At 37.9% G+C, this 20,773-nt stretch overlaps 1 protein-coding gene across 2 annotated transcripts in view; it reads left to right on the top strand.

Annotated features, from left to right (window-relative positions):
* The window catches only part of CRY1 (cryptochrome circadian regulator 1), a 39,281-nt gene extending 21,901 nt beyond the window's left edge, over positions 1–17,380 (top strand). Inside the window, exons 2-14 of one of the 2 annotated variants that reach the window (XM_039570774.1) lie at positions 827–935; positions 4,207–4,349; positions 5,706–5,890; positions 7,242–7,330; positions 7,903–8,043; positions 8,139–8,450; positions 10,835–10,986; positions 11,096–11,298; positions 12,025–12,126; positions 13,167–13,259; positions 14,438–14,509; positions 14,608–14,715; positions 16,712–17,370. In XM_039570774.1, coding sequence (XP_039426708.1) covers positions 827–935; positions 4,207–4,349; positions 5,706–5,890; positions 7,242–7,330; positions 7,903–8,043; positions 8,139–8,450; positions 10,835–10,986; positions 11,096–11,298; positions 12,025–12,126; positions 13,167–13,259; positions 14,438–14,509; positions 14,608–14,711 — 1,705 coding nt within the window. In that variant the 3' untranslated portion in view covers positions 14,712–14,715; positions 16,712–17,370. Of the gene's footprint in view, positions 1–826; positions 936–4,206; positions 4,350–5,705; positions 5,891–7,241; positions 7,331–7,902; positions 8,044–8,138; positions 8,451–10,834; positions 10,987–11,095; positions 11,299–12,024; positions 12,127–13,166; positions 13,260–14,437; positions 14,510–14,607; positions 14,716–16,711 lie in introns of both variants that reach the window. The other variant, XM_039570775.1, reaches the window with a different exon arrangement.
* The last annotated feature ends 3,393 nt before the right edge of the window (positions 17,381–20,773 follow it).

Here is a 20,773-nt window from a genome sequence, read left to right as displayed (position 1 = left end):
GACTGGAGAGAGTCCAGGGGAAGGGCACTCATCTGGGAAACCCCAGCACTTCTCTTTCCAGCTGGCTGCAAAGTAGAGTTCTTTTTTTCCTCTTTCCTTTTGTTTTTATTTCTTCCCCAAACCACTTTCACCATTGGAGTTATTTTAGTTGTTATATCTACTAATAAATCTTTGCGCATGTGAACCTGTTTCAACATTCTTTGTGCAACTACCTGTTTCCTTTGAACACTTGCAGATTTGCAGCACCCCATTCCCCCCCTTTTTTTTGTCTGATGTGCTAATTTGCTCAATAAATAATTCAGGTGAGGGTACAGTCAAGATGCATATGCTACGTAGAGGGCTGTTTCTATAAATGAAGACCAGAGGGAGAGTCATGACTGTGTACTCCTCTAGTATGCTGTTTTTAGTAACAGTTCAGTTTTGTAAGAAGGACTTGGATTAAGTTCAGTAGCAGTGTGCCAACAGCTGATTATCTGTGTTTGTTTGTTGAGGGTTTTTCTGTCTTTAGAATGGCAAGATACTTCTAGTTTTAGTTAAGACTAGAGTATGTTTTAGTCCATTCCAGACCTGAATAACATTGAGGGGAAAACTGTGAAATGACAAGTGTGGTTTGGTTTTATGAATTATGTATTGTGGAAGATATTACATGGTTATACCACTGTAAGCCAAGTGTAATTAGGATGTGAACATGCATGCATCACCAAAAAATGCACCAAGCACTCAAGGTCTGATAGTTGTTGTTGATTATTCCTCTTAGTTACCTTTTTCTATTGTAAAATTGTCTGGTTTGCCTCAGAAAATAAATGTTTCTTTACAATTCTTGCAGATTCCTGCTTCAATGTCTTGAGGATCTTGATGCCAATCTACGGAAACTGAATTCACGTTTGTTTGTTATCCGTGGACAGCCAGCAGATGTTTTCCCCAGGCTTTTTAAGGTAAATGCCACCTTGCACTCGTTGTTTCTATCCACAAGTATGACCAACAAATTAATTTCAACTAGGAATCTTTCTTGTACTGATCCATTCTGTGCAAGTTATTCATGCAAATAATGATCTATCCTTGCAGTTTCTCATTAACGTTGTTTGTTTTGAATTTTTCCTCTCTAATGTACATATCACCAGCTGAACTGAGTTGCTTTTGGACTTTACTGTTTTTTGTTTCTTTCCTTCCAGAAACAGAATTGATTTCAAATGGTTTGCTAAGTGTAGGTACTGTATATTACTACATTTTCCTTTACAGGTTCCCTTTGTAATACTGAAATAAAATTTTGTGCATGTGAATCGATGTTCAAACCATGACCTGTAAAAGCAATGTTTTATTTAGGCCAAACATCTGCTGTGATTGCTTTTTGGCCATTAAAGGTGATTTAATAAGCTTTTTTCTAGTAGTAGTATTGTTAAAAGCATAGTGTAACTAGAAAGCAATTTCTAGTCAAAGAAATTTAAGGCTTTTTTGGGAAAGGGTCTTACTGAAAATATTAAAGCTGTGAGTGATTGTTACTGATAGTAATACGTTGGCCATGGATAATAGTGTATTTAAGGTAATAATACTATAATAGTGTAGTAAAAATGAACACTTGGCAAATTGATTTAAAGAGTTTTTTCAGAATGACTGAATTCAGGTGACTGAAACAAGCAAGACTGTGGGGGCAAAAGTAGATACCCATTTTTCCAGAGGTCATACATTCAAGATTTTTATTCCCAGGTCTTCAACACCAACCTGAAAACTCAACCAAAACTCATATTTCCATCTTCATTATTGTGGTTTTGTTGTGAAGCACTAACTGGATGATACTTCTACTGGACTTTCCTTGATTTCCCCTCAGTGAAGAATTTCCTGGAGGAGTACTGTGGCATTAGCTGCTGCTTGCAACCTCTCAGATATTCAAGCTTGTTGTATTTATCTGCCAAATTTAGTTTGGTTGCGTTTAAATAGGAGCAAAAGTCTTGCTGTTGTGTGCATTACCTTCTGGATTTGAGCAACTTGTAACAAGTCTTCTTAAATACTTTAATGGCTACTTTGACAGCTCCTGTTGCAGATCTTGCTGCTAGGCTGATCTTTCAATGCCTGGCAGCATTGGATTGCCACTATTTTAGAATATTAATTTTAGTGGTGAGAAGAAAATGAAAATAACTTGTAATATAGATAGCGTACAGCAATCAAAAACGAACATTCACGTCTGTTTATGTCTTGTGGTTCCTCAAATTAAAGTGCCTTTATCATATAGTGGTTCACTGAGGGGCTTTGAGGACATCCTCTATGCTCAAACAAGTTACTGAAGCTCTTGAGGACTTCTTCACTTTTGGCTGAAGTCTACCTGGAACATGTATCTATCTCTTAAAATTATATCTCACAACTACTTCTGCCAGAGCAGTAGCTGTACATCAGACACTTGCAGTGCAGTGAAGGGATTGTAACACTGAACAAAGCGTTCCAGATCATCCCTATTAAATGTTTCAAAGGTGAGCAATGATCCTGACCCTGAAGAACGAACAGATGTGGAAAAGATCAGTTAAGTTTGGAAAAATAACTTTAGCTAAGTCATGGTAGGAGACAGTGGAACTTCGGTATGGCCTGGTGTCAGTAGTCCTATCACAGATGCCAGCATCTGTGGATTTCCTGGGAATGAATGTACAACAGCTGTTTCTTGGTAAGGCTTTCCTTTTCACAGACTGAAGAACAATTCCTTCAAAAGGCAGAACACTGATCTATCTTTATCCTTGCCAAAGGCCTCAAACACCTTTAGGGTCTTTCATTTCAGTTAAGTTTTGGTTTGTTCTTGCCTCATCCTCTTCAATTTGTCCTGGTCTGCTTTCTGTCTTTAGCTCTTTGGGCTTGTCTCAATAAAGAAAATAAAATTGAAACAATCACTGCTTTTTTTAATGCATCAGTGTTGCTAAAACCATTCTGCAGTATGAGTACGTGCAAAATGATCTGTGTCCACGATTCTTCTAATTGCCTGGCTCACGTTGGTGTGATCTGGGTGTATTCACATTACACAGCAGAGTTTTCTTGACTCCCTTAGGGACATGGCTCTGGGTCTTGGTCATGGTTTTTTTATGGTCATCTTTGCTATAAGCCAGAGGAAAGAAGGGTTTAGAAAAGTATCTGCTGCAACTTGTCAGACAGTGGTTTTACATTATGAAATGGGAAGTAAATGTTATGTGATGGTGTAGGAGGTTGCTTGAGGATTCAAGGCCTGCTGGATTAGTCTTGGCAGACTTAAGGATGGCCGGAGCCCAGCCTTGTTTTGAAGAGCAAGCACTCCTTGGAATCATCTGTCCTCAGGGCTGGGAGAGAGCTGGAGTTCAGAAGTGAAATAGCACCTCAGGTGATTAGCACTGAGTGCCCTTGTCTCTGGTGTAAATCCAATTCTCTGAAATACTATGGTGTATTAAACCAAGTCATTAAGATTCTGAGGTATTAGAAAGGTATTTCTTTGAGTTTGATTGGCATGATGGCTTTCTAGGATCATCTTGTGCATACTTCAGCTTTCCAATTTCCTACTGTTGCAGAAGCCTTAGCCATTATTGATCCCTTTGTTCGCTTCTTTTTCCTCACCTGTGACTGTGGCCTTGGTAACAGAATCTGTGACATAAAGAATATTAGACTTCAAGGCATAAGGTATTCTCTTTGTAGAAGACAGCCTTTTTTTCTTTTTTTTTTAATTAAGAATTTGAAGATTGTCTGAGTGAGGAGTAGGGATTTGGAAAAGGTAAAGAAAGTGTTTGGTGTGAGAGAGTGGCAGTATTTCCACCCCTCTTCCCTGAAACTTCAGTTCTGCTGCTAAAGCTCACAGGCATATGTAAAAAGCTTTTCTGCAGAGCAAGGTACTGCTGCTGATCCATGTTCAGAAGACAGTCTTTGTCATCTTTCCTTTTCTGTTGAGTCTCTTAAGGTATGTGGATCCTAAAGCTATAGATGAGTTTTCAAAATTTGCATGGAAGTTGTTCCATTACAGTGAACATCCACAGTAATAGGACAGATGGAGGCTTTTTTTATGCCTGATAGCTACTTAGATGCCAAAAAGTTGGACTTTATTTTTGTTATTCTGGGTGCCTAATGTATTTTGGATCTTTCTGTATCTTTGATAACTATTCACAGGTAATAGCTGGTGTTCCATTCTGCCCCTGTCCTTCCAGTTCTCCTTTCCCTCACCCTCCATCATGCAGCTGAGTTGGTAACAACTTTTGTTTTGTGTTGTAGGAATGGAACATTGCAAAACTTTCTATTGAATATGATTCTGAACCATTTGGGAAGGAAAGAGATGCAGCTATCAAGAAGCTGGCTAGTGAAGCTGGAGTGGAGGTCATTGTTCGGATTTCCCACACATTGTATGACCTAGACAAGTAAGTTACTGTTTACCTTGGATTTTAAAAAAGGAAGAAAAAAGCCCCTTAAAATTTTATGTAGTATTAATTTATATATTGTGTGCTACTTTCCACACTGAACACTTCATGGTTAGGAAAACTACAAATTTGTTTCATGTTTCGCTTTTATCCATCCATCCATCCAAATTTTACTACATACTGAGTAGAACTTTGAAACTCTAAAAACTGATATATAACTGTATCTGAAATGCAGTTTTAATTTGGAGTTCTTTTGAAAATAATGTTCATTTTAATTAGTTGTCCTTTATAATTAAGTTACTCAAGCATGCCTGTGGCATCTCCCAAGTAACATGTTTGTTTAGTTGTTTTGTTAAATTGTTTTGTCTTTATTTTACTTCTTGTCCTTTGTTTTTTTAAGAACTGTTTCCTACCAATTTTCCATTCAATAAGTAGTTGGGGATTGTTTGCTATCCCTGTGTTGCCTTACTTAATGTCTTGTTTATATTTTTCCACATATCTATTTAATGGATTAGTGTTAATTCCCTATTACAGAAACATAATGCACAAACTAGTTAGAAGTATGACTTGTCTTCTCTTGAGTGATTTATTGTGGTAGCTGCCCATTGTACTCTGTTACAAGCCAATGTATAAGAGACAGACACATGGGAGGGCAGCAAAATTGGAAGTATTTACTTTTTGAAACTAATGGCTGACTTTTTTTAAAATCCCAAATTGAAAATTCCTTTTTTTTCCCCTCCCACCCAAACACCCCACTAAATAAGCATTTGGTTTCATCTATCACTTTGTAAATTTTTCTTTGAAGTTTTCCCTTTTTTCCAAGACTAGTTTAGATATATACAATACAGAATACGAAACTGTGTTTTTACAGCAGTCATTGTGTATAAGCTACATGTTAATTTCCCCCCCATATTAAGACAGTTTTAATATCAACTACTGTTCTCAGTACCAGAAGGGAAAGATGGGTTTTTTGAATGCAAATACCATAGTCTTGTAAGTGACTTGGATATTTCTGTATGTAGCTAGGATCTCTATCTGCTTTCCTGATCTGTTCTTTTCTTTGCCTTGAACTGTCCATGTTCATTATATTCTTGTTCATGAGGGAATTTCTGTAACCCAGGAAGGAAATTGACTTGCTTATAAACAGTTAATTTATATGTCTCCGTAGTGGGGAAAAAAGGATGGTATATTTAAAGTTCTGACTGTCTGAATTACCATGTATATTTGGGATTCTATATAAGCTGGAGGAAAGTAAGAAGATATTTCTGTGTATGTATAGCTGAGTATATTTTATAAGAAAAACTGTTAAATACTATTGTCTGACATGCTTCTTTTCTTTTTTTTTCTTTAATATAGAATAATAGAATTAAATGGAGGACAGCCTCCTCTTACTTACAAGCGATTTCAGACCCTAATTAGTAGAATGGAACCCCTGGAGATGCCTGTGGAGACTATAACTCCAGAAGTAATGAAAAAATGTACTACTCCAGTTTCTGATGACCACGATGAGAAGTACGGTGTGCCATCACTTGAGGAGCTGGGTATGTTCTGAGATGGCTTTGACATTTTGAAACAACTAAGATATAATCTCCCACTAAAAGCACAATACTTAAAACAATGAATGAGGTCCTGCTAGTGGTTAATTGTTAACCTGATGCAATTATGGCATACAAAAGGAACAAAAAAAGATAATCAACTCTGTAAATTCTGGTTGTTTTCTGGTAAATGAGGGGTCAGGTCAAAATATACTAAGTACTGTTTGGCTTCTTGTAATACAGCATTGCCAGGGTACCAAATAATCTTTAAGCTATTAATTAATAGTCTTTGATGCTTCATTTTGTATTAAATACACTTTGTATCTTTGTGCTTCAGGTCATTAATCTGTCATTTAACAAACTAGTTTAAAAAAAACCCCTCTTTCCTTGATATACCAAAAAAAGATAGTAGTAAGACAATTACTTCAGAAGGTTCTGGGGGGAAAAAAGTCTTATGTTTCTGTAAATGTAATTTTAAGGAATAGTGTCAGCTATTGTCCTGTGACTCTCCTAGTCTCTTTCCTGTTTCTCCACACACCTCCCAAAATAGAAGCAAATGCGCTATGACCTCCAAATTGCTAACAAAAGGGTCTGGACAGATTTTGGTTAACCTGTGACTGCCCTGTCAAGTCCATTTGAACTCTCGCAAAACAGACCTTGGTTTTTAAAGCCTTTCTAAGAAGAGATGATCTCACTATGCAGTGGTTAAACTATAGACAGACATGTTCTCTCATGCATCTGATGAACAATCTTGGGGCAGGTGGGAGGGTATGGAAAAAATCTTATTACCTTCTTTTTATCTTTCTTTTGTGGCTCAAGTACATGTTTGTCATCAAATTAACAATCCCTGTTATTTAAGTTGAGGTCAGTGATATCTAGGAATGTTCTGAAGATGGCACTCACACTTTTACCTTGGTGGAAAAAGTTTTTAGACATTCTGTAAATTACAATAGGAATTGTTGCTTCTTAGTAGTAATAAAAAAAAAAGGTTTTAGGATATAGCCTGCATATTGCAGATTTGGGAAATGATAGAGAGGTCACTTTATGAAAAAAAACCTAAAGAAACCAAAACCAGAAGAAATGGGACTGAAGTAAGACCATTCAGCGTGTAAAATTTGTAATGTATATTAATGTAAATGTAAAAGGAAAAACTTGAGTTTTGCTGCATGTTAAAGGTATTGGATGTGCTTTGAGAAGTCTTGGTCACATACTGTTTTAAAACACACTTTTTCATGTATCCTAACTTAGGGTTTTTCTCAGGATGCAGTAGAATGTAGTCAAGTATCAATATGCTATAATTTTGTTGCCCTACAGTATAAACAAACAAGGAATTTCCTTGTTTCAATTTGTCTTTCAGGTTTTGACACAGATGGTCTGCCTTCTGCAGTGTGGCCAGGGGGAGAAACAGAAGCTCTCACGCGACTGGAAAGACATTTAGAACGAAAGGTATGTTTCAGATCACTGCAAGTCTGGCATATCTGGCTGGGAAACATAGTTACTCTTTGCCATGAAACCTAAAGGGATTTGGGCAAGTTGTGTTAAAAAAAAACCAAACCCCGCAAACTTGAACTCAAGGCATTAATGATATAAATCAACAGTTTGTTTTTTAATGATGATAGCAGATTATCTTTGCTATGAATTTTAGAGACAGTCTGGTTTACTCTTCTGTATTAAAAAAAATTAAATTTATTTTTGAAGTAATTTTATTCGAAGCATGCATTTTATAACTTTGAAGGGGAGTTCCTCTGACAGCTAATGTGTTGCTAGTTGTATTTCCAATGTATTTAAAAGAAAATCACAGATAGTTCTGGAAGACAGTCCATGCCTTCTGTATTGAGCTGAACTACCTTCTAGAGGTTCTGCTGATGCAAAAGGAACGCCTGGGTATCGTAGGTGACCTGACCATCTGTCCACTGTTTGCATTCAGTTACAAACAGTGCGTGATTTCTCCCTTTATAAGTTGCTATGTAGCCTCTAGTCTGATTTTGCTGTGTGGGTTTTGTTTTGTTTTTTTTAAGGCTTGGGTAGCAAACTTTGAAAGACCACGAATGAATGCAAATTCCCTTCTGGCAAGCCCTACAGGGCTTAGTCCCTACCTCCGCTTTGGCTGTTTGTCCTGTCGGCTCTTTTATTTCAAGTTAACGGATCTGTACAAAAAGGTAGGATTTCTGTGTAGCCAGCTACATATTGTTAGATGCCACAGTTTTCCCCTACTTCTCCTAATAAAATGTTTTTCTTTAATGATGATCTTCAGGTAAAAAAGAACAGCTCCCCTCCCCTCTCCCTCTATGGCCAGCTGTTATGGCGTGAATTTTTCTACACAGCGGCGACTAACAATCCACGGTTTGATAAAATGGAGGGGAATCCTATCTGTGTTCAAATTCCGTGGGATAAGAATCCTGAGGCTTTGGCCAAATGGGCAGAAGGCAGGACAGGTTTTCCTTGGATTGATGCAATTATGACGCAACTTCGTCAGGAGGGTTGGATTCACCATTTAGCCCGGCATGCTGTAGCATGCTTTTTGACTCGAGGTGACCTCTGGATTAGCTGGGAAGAAGGAATGAAGGTATTGTTTATTATTCTTGAATTTAAGTCTTGGAGTGCCTATTAAAGTCATTCTAGAATTGTTACTGTGTCTTGTAAGTTGAATTTTAAACCTTGAATTGTGGGCAAAACTAAATCGATTCTGAAAAACCAGGTATGCTGAAATTTTGCCTCTCGAATGTTCTCTTTTATTGGAATGTTAGAGTGTTTCTTGCAGTTGGAATAGGTCTGAAATTCTTTTAAATTTGAGATTTCTTTCTAAATCTGGGCAAATAAACATGCATAACTATTGTAATTGAGGTTTTTTTTTCCCCAGTCATTCTGTGTCAACAAGTTCTATTCATATCTTGCATCTGCTTCCCTGCAAAGGGGAAGTACTATGGGAATTAAAGAGAGAAAACTAAAAACTGAGAATGTTGTTTCAGCAATTTGTGTCACTTTGCCCAGTGTTAGAAGTGTGAGCACAGGCAACATGATTTGGCTGAAGGCTCAGTGCAGTTAATTTTGTGCAAGTATGAGATGCTGAAGCTCAAATTTAAGATGTCAGGTTTTTGAAGAAAACAATGGAATAATTTAATCTCACTAAATTAAACCTTTGAACAGTTTTGCATTTTTAGAAAGGTAGCATAACTTTTACTGAGCAATAATAATCTATGAAAAATTGAGAATCAGACAATTTTATTTTTGAAATCTGAAAAAATTTACTTGCCATCAGGATTGTGACCCCATATTTCTATATGTATACAATCATAGGAAATTTCATTTCTTAAAAATCAGTTGTAAGCAAACACCTTTCCGTTTAAAAAAATTGGTTACTTTTGCAGTTCATAAATACAAACATTGAAGATCCACATAGGTAACTTAGATATATTACTCTGTATATTACAGAAAAATGGCAGCTTGTTCTTACTTTTGCAATAATACAGAAGGCCCCAGATTTGTGCAAGATGTTCAAGTCACGTGTCCATAGCTAGCAAAAGTTAATCTGGCCTTCCACGTGGTGTTATTTCCAAAGTCTTACTACATGGCAGCATCTAGTGGGACAATTGTATGCTAACACACTTAATGTCTAAAGATCTTGTTGCATTATGAGTCACCATCTGTTTTTTGAAAGTGTTTTAAGATAAACCCTATTTTTTCAAAACAAACTTTTTTCCCAAGTAGCTGCAGATATTTAAACAAAGATACTTTTGTAACACTTATTCAGTGTATACTGTGGAATGAATGCCTTGTTGAATATATGGCGAGAGAGATCAGGAGATTATTGTTTAATGGTATTACCTTATTTAGACCCTGTATAGGAATAATATTAGTTGAAGCTGCATGGCAATACTAAGATGTTGGGTTTTTTGTGCCTTAGCATGAAGAAAGATGGTAGTTGCTTTGGAACATTTGGAAATTATGCAAGTTTGAAAGGAAAATCAGAATGTGCAAAAATATGTATTAAATAAGTATCTGTTCTTAAAACTACTTGTAGGTGCACTCTTTTTATAAAAGGTCCTTGAGCACTGTCCTTCACAGAATGAGGCCTTTGCTCTGTTTTTTGTCAGCCTGCACTGCTAGTGATCTGACTGAACAGATAAACTTCTTTTTATACAAGTTAGTATTGTCTGTATCGAAGATGAAAAAACAATCGGTGCTGGAAGCTTGAATGTTTCACAACTACTGAGCTCCGGATTTAAAGTGAAACCCTCATAAATCTTCAACTTTCTCTCTTTTTTTTTTTTTTTTTAATATATATAGTAGGGGTAGCAAATTGGAATTAAAGTTTTTGGGAGTTTTTTGTCTTCACTCCAGACTTTATCTGTCACACCATCCTTCAGTGTTCTTGGTGGTTCAAAATACCTCCAGGAATTTGAGTGTGTTCTCAAAACTGTGACTTGCTAGATTAACTATTAGCCTTCAAGAACACAACTTCTGCATGTTTGTGCTACCCTGAAACTCTTGAGATTCCTCACATAGTGAAAAGTGCTGTGCAAGTTGAGGTATTCAGACCAACAATTTGAGTTCAAAATGCACTTTGTATGTTCCCTGTTTTCTGGAAGTTTGCAAAGCTTACTCAACTGTGATGTGATGAAGCAATTCTTCTGAAAACAGCAATTGCCACTTGGAAGCCATCAGGCTCCAGCCATCCTTTGGGGATTTGTTTTTCAAGGATGTCTTTATGTAAGAATGCTTAGCTTCCTGAGATGTTTACAAGTTTGTTTACAGGATAAAAGCCCGGTTTTGAATTTTTTGTTTTGTTCTTGAGTTTGGTGTTAAGGCATTTCAATTGCTACTGAACATTCTGTGAACGCTGCCAGGTAAGAAAGAGCTTAAATCAGAAACTCAGGATCTAATCCTGAAAAAGTAGGTGCCTTGACAGTGTGCCATGTCCAGACTAACTTGTTGCACTAATTTCTTAAGGTCTTTGAAGAGCTCTTACTTGATGCAGATTGGAGTGTGAATGCTGGAAGCTGGATGTGGCTATCCTGTAGTTCCTTCTTTCAGCAGTTTTTTCACTGCTACTGCCCAGTGGGTTTTGGCAGAAGAACTGACCCAAATGGGGATTATATCAGGTAACTCACAATCCAGAAATTGCAGTGATTGATTCATGGGTGTTGCTTAAACTATTGAGCAGCTTGATATGTAACGTGACCTTTTTACCTTTTTGTTATTTTTTTAAAGACGTTATTTGCCAGTACTTAGAGGTTTCCCTGCAAAATACATCTATGATCCTTGGAATGCCCCAGAGAGCATCCAGAAGGCTGCAAAATGTATTATAGGAGTTAATTATCCCAAACCAATGGTAAACCATGCAGAGGCAAGCCGTCTGAATATTGAGAGAATGAAACAGATCTACCAGCAGCTTTCACGATACAGAGGACTGGGTATGATCATCGATTATTTGCTTTATTTATTTTTTTTAAACTTTTCTCATCTTCTAGCAGTTAATAGTTTAGTCCCATAGCAGTGGGAGTCAGGTGTAAGCTCAGGGTAGTGACCAGGCTTTGTATCCAAGTAAATGAAAATAATATATGTACTGAGAAAGGAGAGAGTTTGAGGGGAGTGCCTCTCCAAATATTGCCTGGATTTTCTTTTCTATGGGTTTTTGGAAGTGTTTTTGTTAAACTGGGCCTTTTGTGCATTCTGATATTGTCGTACAGATAGGTTTGAGTACCAGTGATTAGAAATTTAATGTGGTTCATAACTTTAATGATAGTGTATTTGCATATGCAAATGCTGTTGCAGAAGTAGGCACCAGCCCAGCCCCTGGTAGCATTCTCCCCCTGTGCTCCAAGAGGTAAACCAGGTGCATTGTACTGCTCAGGAAGGTGTGAGCAGTCAGTATGTTCAGGATATGTTGCACTTAAACCCAACATATTGGATACGTGTAACTTAAGGAATTTTGGAAAAGTTACGCAGAATATTAAGTAAATGTGAACTAAAATAGTTTGGCAAGAAACAGAAGTAGGCAAGACAGAGAGATGTTCTGTTGTAAAAGTAAACTACTCAAGCTGCGGGTGGAGAATTGGCTATCACAAGGGAAACAGAATGCTGCACTTAATTTTTTTTTTCTTGCTATCTTTCTTTATATATTTTATTTTGTTTTTTAGGTCTTCTTGCAACAGTGCCTTCTAATCCAAATGGAAATGGAAATGGTGGCCTAATGGGCTATTCACCAGGAGAAAGCATTTCTGGTTGTGGTAGTACAGGAGGTCAGTCAAATTCTTACAATGCATAGAATTATTGGAACTGAACTACATGAACTTCTTTCATAGTGCCCTTGCCATTTCATATTATAAGAAAGAACTGCTTTTATAAGACAATTTTTAGTGCAAGTCACAAATATTTTCAAATTTATTCACTGTTTGATAGTATTTGTATAAAGACATATTGAAATTATTAATCTCTAATATGCAAATATTTTTAACCTGTGTTTTTTCCTTCCTCCAAAAATTAGTTACTAACTTGTATTGAACAGTTTGACTTCAAAAGTATTTGAATATGATTTTCTCCTAGAAGTGTATAAGCATCCTGATATTTATAATAAAGAGTGACTTGTGAACTTTCAAGTGAGAATTGTTAACTTGTGAAGTTTTCTAGTGCTGGCATTAGATTGCTAACTGGAATTTATTGCTACTAAGAAAAAATAAGAACAGTATTATGATTGTATTAACCCATGGCGGGTCTTAAATACTTAAATACTATATACGCACTATATATACCTTAGACTCTTCAGTGTAAAAGGATTCAGCAGAACTGGAAATCTACTGGTTTTATGTTCTTCATAGGCTTTAGTCAAGGTTAGAAGCAGATTGTGGAGGAAGATGGACCTGATTGTTCTTAGCCAGTACAGTTCTCTTAAGGATTAAAATGCAAACTCCTTAAAGCTGGGTGCTTGAGCTTTTATTTCTTACATTTCTTTATTTCTTAGGACATTTATAAGACAAGAAGGTTTTATTTTTAAAAAATTAACATTATTTGCACTCTTTTCTCATTAAAATGTATTAATATATACATGTACTTACACTTTTCACATCAGAAATGTATTCCTTTTGTCGGAGGTTCAGTGAATTTGGAAAAACAACAATCATTAGAGCTTTGGACGTGTAATGAGGTGGTTTGAAAAAAAAAAAAATTAAAAGCCACAATAAAAAGCTTATCTCTTGAAGAGGGGGTAAACCCCCCACACTTCAAATTCCAAAACTAGAATTGTACCTTCTGTTATGTTTAACTCTTCTCCCTGCCTCTCCAGGAGCTCAGCTGGGAACTGGTGATGGTCATACTGTTGTTCAGTCATGTGCCCTGGGAGACTCTCATACAGGAGCAAGTGGAATTCAGCAGCAAGGTATTATGGCAGTCCCTGTCTGTAGAGGATCTCCAAATCCTTGCAATTATGGAAAACCAGACAAAACATCAAAATAGCATGGATAGATTTTGGGTGACAGCTGCTGTCTACAACATGAACTGACCTTGTTTCTGTTCTCAAAACATAGAAATTATTTCTTAGAGTGAACTTGTTTGTCTTGTCATTTTTATCTCTAAAATGCTCATCTAGAGCAATATTTGTATGTTTTGAGTGGGAGGGATCACAAGTGTGACTAAACAAAAATTAATAAACATTATCCTAGGCTACTTTAAATGAAACTGAAAACCAGAAGTTCACCTTGTGTATTGGATAGCAAAATTTGTATGTTATCTTTTCCCTGATTTCACTACCACTCTTTTCATATATAATTAATTTCCACAGTCTTGTGTGGGTAGTCTCTTGTTGTGGAAGCAAATTCTTGTTACTTTAACTATACAGAACCTTAAGCTGTGGTTTGTGATAGATCCAAGTTGCCATCAAATTTAACCCAACTGTTTGTTTCTTTGCAGTCTTAACACAGGTGGTGTGTTTACTGATCATGAAGGGCTGTAATCTGTGTTTTGTTTAAGCACCCAGAACATAACCGGAACACCGCAACTGTTCAGAACAAGAAACCTTGCAACTGCTTCTGCTGATTGCACTATTCATGCAGAGTACTCAGTTTCAAGGTTGCCAGGAGATAGTTTACATGAATCAGAAGAAAGTTTGCATCTTTCTTTTAAGTTACTTGCTTTATTTGTTTTTCCACAACTAAGTTGTGCTAGGGATTCATTAGCATTGCTATAAGAATATAATAAAAAGGATGAGGAGACTTGGCAGAAGTAATGTTAAAATTTATAACAACTTATAATTGAAGTGTTTGGCTATATAAACATTCTGCTTGTTGCAAAGATAATGCATAAATATGTAGGCACTTAACGTTGTTCACTCTGCATATATAAGTGCATATATGTTTAACTGCTGTAGACTACCATGAGGCTTATTTTTCTTTTGCATATGAACTCTTCTGCATTCAGGATAGTTTCTGGCAGGATTTTTCTTGATGATGGAAAATAAATCAATTGGCTCCTTTTTGTTGTTGTAAAGAACATAATTTTACGCTTGCTTGCAGCTCTAAATTTTATGTAGTATAATAAATATCTACTGTATCTGAACAGGTTACTGTCAAGCAAGTAGTATCTTACACTATGCTCATGGAGACAATCAGCAATCACATTTATTGCAAGCAGGTAATTTAAACAACAACAACAACAAACCCCAAACACTTTTCCTGAATATATAAGGGTGCAATAGAGTCTTAATGTAAATACTAATTTTAAATTATCAGGGAGAACGGCCCTTGGTACTGGCATTAGTACAGGGAAACGCCCAAATCCAGAAGAAGAAACTCAGAGCGTTGGACCAAAAGTCCAGCGACAGAGCACAAATTAAACTGGTAAGATCTGAGGCACCTTAAAGCTATCAAATTTCTGTGCAAATTTTGTGTCTGTGATAACATTCATGTCACTGCAATGCAAAGGATCCTAAGGTATTTCTGTAAATACTTGTTTTCCAGGGACTGTACAGACAGTACAAAATTCTGGCTCTAAGAGTTTGTGAAGTATGAGATAGGAAGTAGTTGCAAAAATAGAGCCAGACTGAAGATTATCAGACACAGATCCAGGTGTTAATGAAAGAGAGATGGATAAACTCTGGTTTTAATACATCAGCAGAGCTGCTTAAGTAGCTTCAGTTACTCTCTGGTCCCACATCTCACCTTAAGTTGTGCCAGTAGCATTGTTTGTGTGAATGTATGGTGACTTGAATCGGGAGACTTAAGACAACTTAAGAGGAAAAGCTCAGGGCCTGGATTAGTTTAGACATGTAAGTGGACTAAACAGAACATGTTTTAGAGAGATAACTGCCAAAAACCTTCAAAATGCTGGTGTAGTTATTGATTGTGAAGATGTAGGGACAAATAAGATTTGAAGACATGAGCTTTTGTCATTGGTCTGTAATTGAAGCAGGTTACTCAGACTGCCCAAGTTTGTCAGGCTGTGGTGAAAAAGACTTGAATTTGGAGAAGGAGGCACTGCAGATAGATCCACACAAACAGGTGTGAAAATGTGTAGAGAGAAGTGGAAAATTGGAGAAGAAATTTTGTATGTGTAAAATCATCAACAGAGAGATAAGTCGATTTTGATTTTCGGATGAAGTCGGGAACAGCATAGAGGAAGGAGAAGGTCAAAATTGTAACACCTCTTCCCCCAGTAAGCTTGATTTGAGAGCCACAAGGAAGATGACCTGAAAAGAATCAAGACTAAATTAAGGAGTAATTACTAAGGAGGAAAGCCAAATAATGGAGGACTGTCTGAAATAAGAGGGGACAGAATTTCATGACTGGGAGTGTGGCTGCAAAGATTAAAGGTGATTGAGATGTTTATAAAAAAACCAGGTGGAGCACTTGTCATTATGGAGTTTGAAGAATAAGTAAGAATAGCACAACAAGCGAGATAATAGCACATAAAGAGATTTTGTTGGAACTGAAAAACAGGGATTCCGTACAGCAAGTGTAGGAGATACATTCATCATCTCTAGAGATAAAAAGGGAAATTCAGTCTACTTCATTTGGATTCGACAGCAAGATCTAATTTTGCTTGTTATGCAGTGGCAGCACTTTGTCAAAGTTACTGCAGTGCATTATGAACAATTGTGTCATAGTGATTTGATTCAGTGCAGAACCGCAGCATTGTTTCCATAATGCCGTCGATTGAGGAAGTGAGCTGAGACCTTAGTGAGTGATCCATCTGCTATTTTCTCACATACTAGAAGCGCTGTAAGCTGCTTCTGTGTTCTCAAACTGCTTTCTGTTACTCGGATGAGCCTGAGTGGAACATAATTCCAAGGGAGTCTGTGTTTCAGTAGCTGTCTAATCCTTAGTATGTGTAGATTCATTCAGCATCCATGTTTTGTATTGCAGAATTCCTTAGGTGCTCGTGTCTGTGTAGAAGAAGTACCTGCAGAGCGAACGTCTGGTTCCTGTCTAAGCTCTTTTTCAATTGAGAGACAGGTTGGAGGGGTTTCTAGTTTGGCAGAGAAGACTGATTTTGTTAGGGGTGTTCAAAGCATGCTGCAAAAGCATTATAGTCAATACAAACATCAGCCAAGACCATACTCAAAAACACTGCTGGCAAAAGGTTGTGCACTTCTGAATAGCACTAAAGTACAGAGTACAGAGGCTTTTGTTGGGTTTCTCTTATTTTTTTTCCTTCCCCATTTAGCCTCTAAGGTGCGAAATAAGAATTCTGAGTATTTGGGCCAGTACAGATGGGGACAGGGCTTCCTGCACTGAGAAGGGGGGAAAAAATATTGGTCCCTTGAAGTACTTCTGTCTTCTTCAAAGACTCACATCGAACTGCTTAAGAATATATTTTTTTCTTTTTTTCTTGCAGCTTGATTGGAAGAGAAGTTTGCCACTCAAAGAACACATGGGACAAAATTCCTGCTACTCTGTATTGGAACTAAAGTGTTGTGAGAGTTCATGTTCTAAAATTACATACTTTTTCATAAATTATTTTCAATTGTTCTCAGTTGTTGTAAACAAGTCCAATTTTTGGAATGCATTATTTCTAACTGGCATTTCTATGGTTTTTAACTTTTTAATGACTCTTTCACAAAGGGCAAATTGAGTTTTGTATATAAAGTATTTGGTGAAGAATTTGCTAACTTATTGTAAATATAAATATTCATGATTAGTGATAGACCCATCAATATATTTTTGATAATCTTTCATGTATATGGTAGTAGGAAAAGCTATAGTGCTGTTCTGAAAAACAGATGAACATAGAAAGTTTGGAAGTTTTTAAATTGTTATTTTTAGATTCCATACTTGAGCTCTGTATGATCAACTTCATATTTTCATAACGTAGGTGCTTAGGACAGTGTTTAATCAAATACAGTAGAGCTGTAACCGTAATTAATCACATCTGTATATAAAACATATGCCAATTTTAGTCGAGTTGTAAAATTTTCATGTTTATGTCCAGTCCTTGTATTTCCCAGTTGCCTTGTTCAGTAATGACATACCTTGTTAATAAAAGAAAATTGTATATATAGATACATATCTTTGTCTTTTGTGTACTCTATTGCTCCTGCATAGATTTCCAAACAAAACTGTTTCAGGAAAGAAGAGAAATACTCTTTTTAGACTTAATCTGGAAGGCACCAACAATGTTACCTTTCACTTCAAGTTTCATGATACTGAAGAAAAACAATATTCAAATTATCCAGGCCTTTTTCTTGGAACTGCATGTATGTATTCTGACCATTAAGTGTTTTTCACTGATGGACTTATTAAGTGTTTCTTCACAATCTAGGTGTTTGAGTTGTTTTTTTTTTTCCTGCTATGATTAAAATTGGCTTGACAGCTGGGAAGTCTTTCCTGCAATGCATTTAATTTGCTGCTTTTTGAAGATGTTGATTTCAGACTTGCTGAATGCTCAGTCAAATACTGTCTCAAATGTTTATAGAAATTGTATGTAAATGTTTCCTCAGACCATTAAGATCTCTGAAGAAGCAGTATGAATTTGCATATGACTAGGTTAGTTCCCTACTTGAATGGGTACCCAAATTAGAATCCTAGAATATCCTGAGTTGGAAGGGACCCAGAAAGATCACCAAGTCCACCTTCTGGCCCTGCACAGCACCATCCCCAAGAATCTCAGGTACCATGTACCTGGGAGCGTTGTCCAAACGCTTCTTGAATGCTGTCAGGTTTGGTGCTGTGACCACTTCCCTGGGACACTTGTTCCAGTGCCCAACCACCCTCTGGTGAAGAACCTTTTACTCATATCCACCCTAAACCTCCCCTGACACGTCTTTAGGCCATGCCCTGGGGTCCTGTCACTGGGCACCACAGAGAAGAGATCAGCGTCTGCCCCTCCTCTTCCCTTCATGAGGAAGTTACAGACTGCACTGAGGTCTCCCCTCAAGTTTCTTCTTATCCAGGCTGAAAAAACCAAGTGCCCTCAGCCGCTCCTCATACAGCTTCCCCTCCAGACCCTTCACCATCCTTTGGACACTCTGAGAGCTTTAGAGCCTTCCTATGTTGTGGCACCCAAAACTACCCCCAGTGCTGAGGTGAGGCTGCCCCAGTGCAGAGCAGAGCAGGACAATCCCCTCCCTTGCCCAGCTGTTGATCCTGTGCCTGATGTCCCCCAGGACACGCCTGGCCCTCCTGGCTGCCAGGGCACTGCTGGCTCATGTTCAACTTGCCACTGACCAGGACCCCCAGGTCCCTGTCCGTGGCACTGCTTTCCAGCATCTCATTCCCCAGTCTGTCTGTACATCCAGGCCTGCCCCATCCCAGGTGCAGATTCCAACACTTGTCTTTGTTAAACTGCATACAGTTGGTATTAATTAATTGCATACAGTTGGTATTATTAATTATTAATTAGTTCTAAAGTTAATTATCTTGTTCTTAGTATTGGTGACTTCGAGACAGGGGGCAGTTTTGTGTGTTGGTTTAAAATTCAGATTAGAATTTTGGGTTAACAACATATGCAGCAGGGCTCTTGGGGCAGAATGAATTGCCATGGTACTAGATTTTAGATTATTATTGTTAATGTAAATATCTCTGCATACTGATTTGTATACAATGGCAAAATCAAAAGCACTACTAAGAAAATAGAGGCATGTCTACCGTCTTGAGGCAGAGAATGTTTGAAATTGAAGAAAAAACTCAATGGTGAGAATAGAGAAGCAGATGCTAAATATTTTCCACAGATGAGTCCAAGTAAAATGGAGGGGTTCCCTGGGGACATACATAATAAGGAGAATAAATAATTATTTTTTCTGTTTAGGTAGTCTGAAAACAGGAAAAAAAAAAATAGGACTAGCTTGCCTCAAGACATGTTTTACTCTGTCAAGATCATGCTGAATTTTTCGGCTAACCTTATATTAAAAAAACCATACCATCTAAATTAAATATTCCACCTAGATTTTCTGAATGATTAGGCTATGAAACTCCCACAGAGAAACTTCATCAAGGTAAGAACATCTGTTTAAATATTACCTTCCCCCCAAGCAGTCTGGAAGTTCAGTAGGTGAAAGAAGAAATTTCCCAAGGAGTTTATTTTTATGGTAAGGTAATTCCCCTCTTCTTAAGTGCTGAAAGGCGTATTCCTCTTCTTGGTGGAGGCAGATCCTTGGATTTGCAAAGGAAAATCTGTGGAGATGCTGTTTCACTTGTGAGCTGGCTTGAAGGAGTTCTGGTGTCAGGACTGTTGTGGAAGAAATGGTATGTGATTAGTTTAGTGTGAGAGAGGGGAGAAGTTGCCTTCAGAGTAGCAACAGCCTCATAGAAGCCCTCTGCCTCATATTTTTCCCCTCCAACCTACTAAGTGCTGTGGCCACAAAAATAACTAAGAAAAGGTGAAGGCTTTGGTTGCACATTAAAAAATTACTAAAACCATTGTAACATAGGGTTTTTCTCCCCACACCCCCACTAACCCCTTGTGATTTTTCAAGGAGTTGGACATGTGCTATAAATCCTGTATGGAATAAGGGCCAGGATATTGTTGTTTATTAGATGTCTCCTCCAGAAATGGAGCTTAAAATATTCCTTAAAAAAGTTCTGTTCCCACGGGATTTAGCTGGCCCTTCCCTGGGCTGGTAGGAGAAGGGGAGAGGACAGTTGCAAACTTGTGGTCTTTGGAAACCAAAAAATGTACTCTGGAAGCATGCAGGAACAACTTTAGGGGATACCTGGGATGAAAAAAATAGCTTTTAAGTGCCTTCAAGCGTTCAGAACCTGAGTATTTGCAAAGGAACTTTGTATGACCCATCTTGTACTGGTGCTACCTGCTTACAGAGGTTTTTGAAAGGAGGGGAGCAAAAGGAGTTAAAACACAAACCCCTTGACGTCCCTGGTGTGTGTTCGTGCCGGTGCTGGCTGGGGCAGAGTTAATTTCTCTTTTTCCAGAGTACCTGGCCCGGAGCTGTGTTGGATTCGTGCTAGAAGCAGTGCAAGTTTATTGTGGCCGAGCGACGCTGGCCCCGCTCCCGGCCTGCAGGGGGCGCTGCGAGCGCGGCCCTGAGGGAGACGCTGGCGTTGGGAGGGAGCAAAACCAGCTCCTCGTCATCCCAAGTATTCGGGTAACAAAGTACTCCGGGGAAGGGGAAATACGGGGAAATTATAGAATGGCTGCGTAATAGCTACCCTGTGCTTCCCAGTCAGAAATCAAACCTCTTCTGTTACTCTGAAAGTTGCTTTTCAGGAACGCTGCCGCGTGTGCTTGCCTGCACAGACATACAGTCTCTTTTTCAAATGCACTGTGCCGAGAGATTGTTTCCAAAAGCCAGTTTTAAAGTACTGTCAAATTTTTACCTATTTGAGATGTTTACTGGGCTGTTGCTGTCCCCGGGGAACCTTTCGGACCAGATCATGGAGCCAGGACGCCTGAGATCCAGGTTGTTGTCTCTGCTCCATCACAGAGCTGCTGAACAGCCTCAGG

This window comes from Corvus cornix, chromosome 1A (genome assembly GCF_000738735.6).
Source record: "Corvus cornix cornix isolate S_Up_H32 chromosome 1A, ASM73873v5, whole genome shotgun sequence".
In the NCBI taxonomy this organism is placed as follows: Eukaryota; Metazoa; Chordata; class Aves; order Passeriformes; family Corvidae; genus Corvus; species Corvus cornix.
The sequence above is the reverse complement of the archived record's forward strand: the minus strand, read 5'-3'. Positions and strand labels throughout refer to the sequence as shown.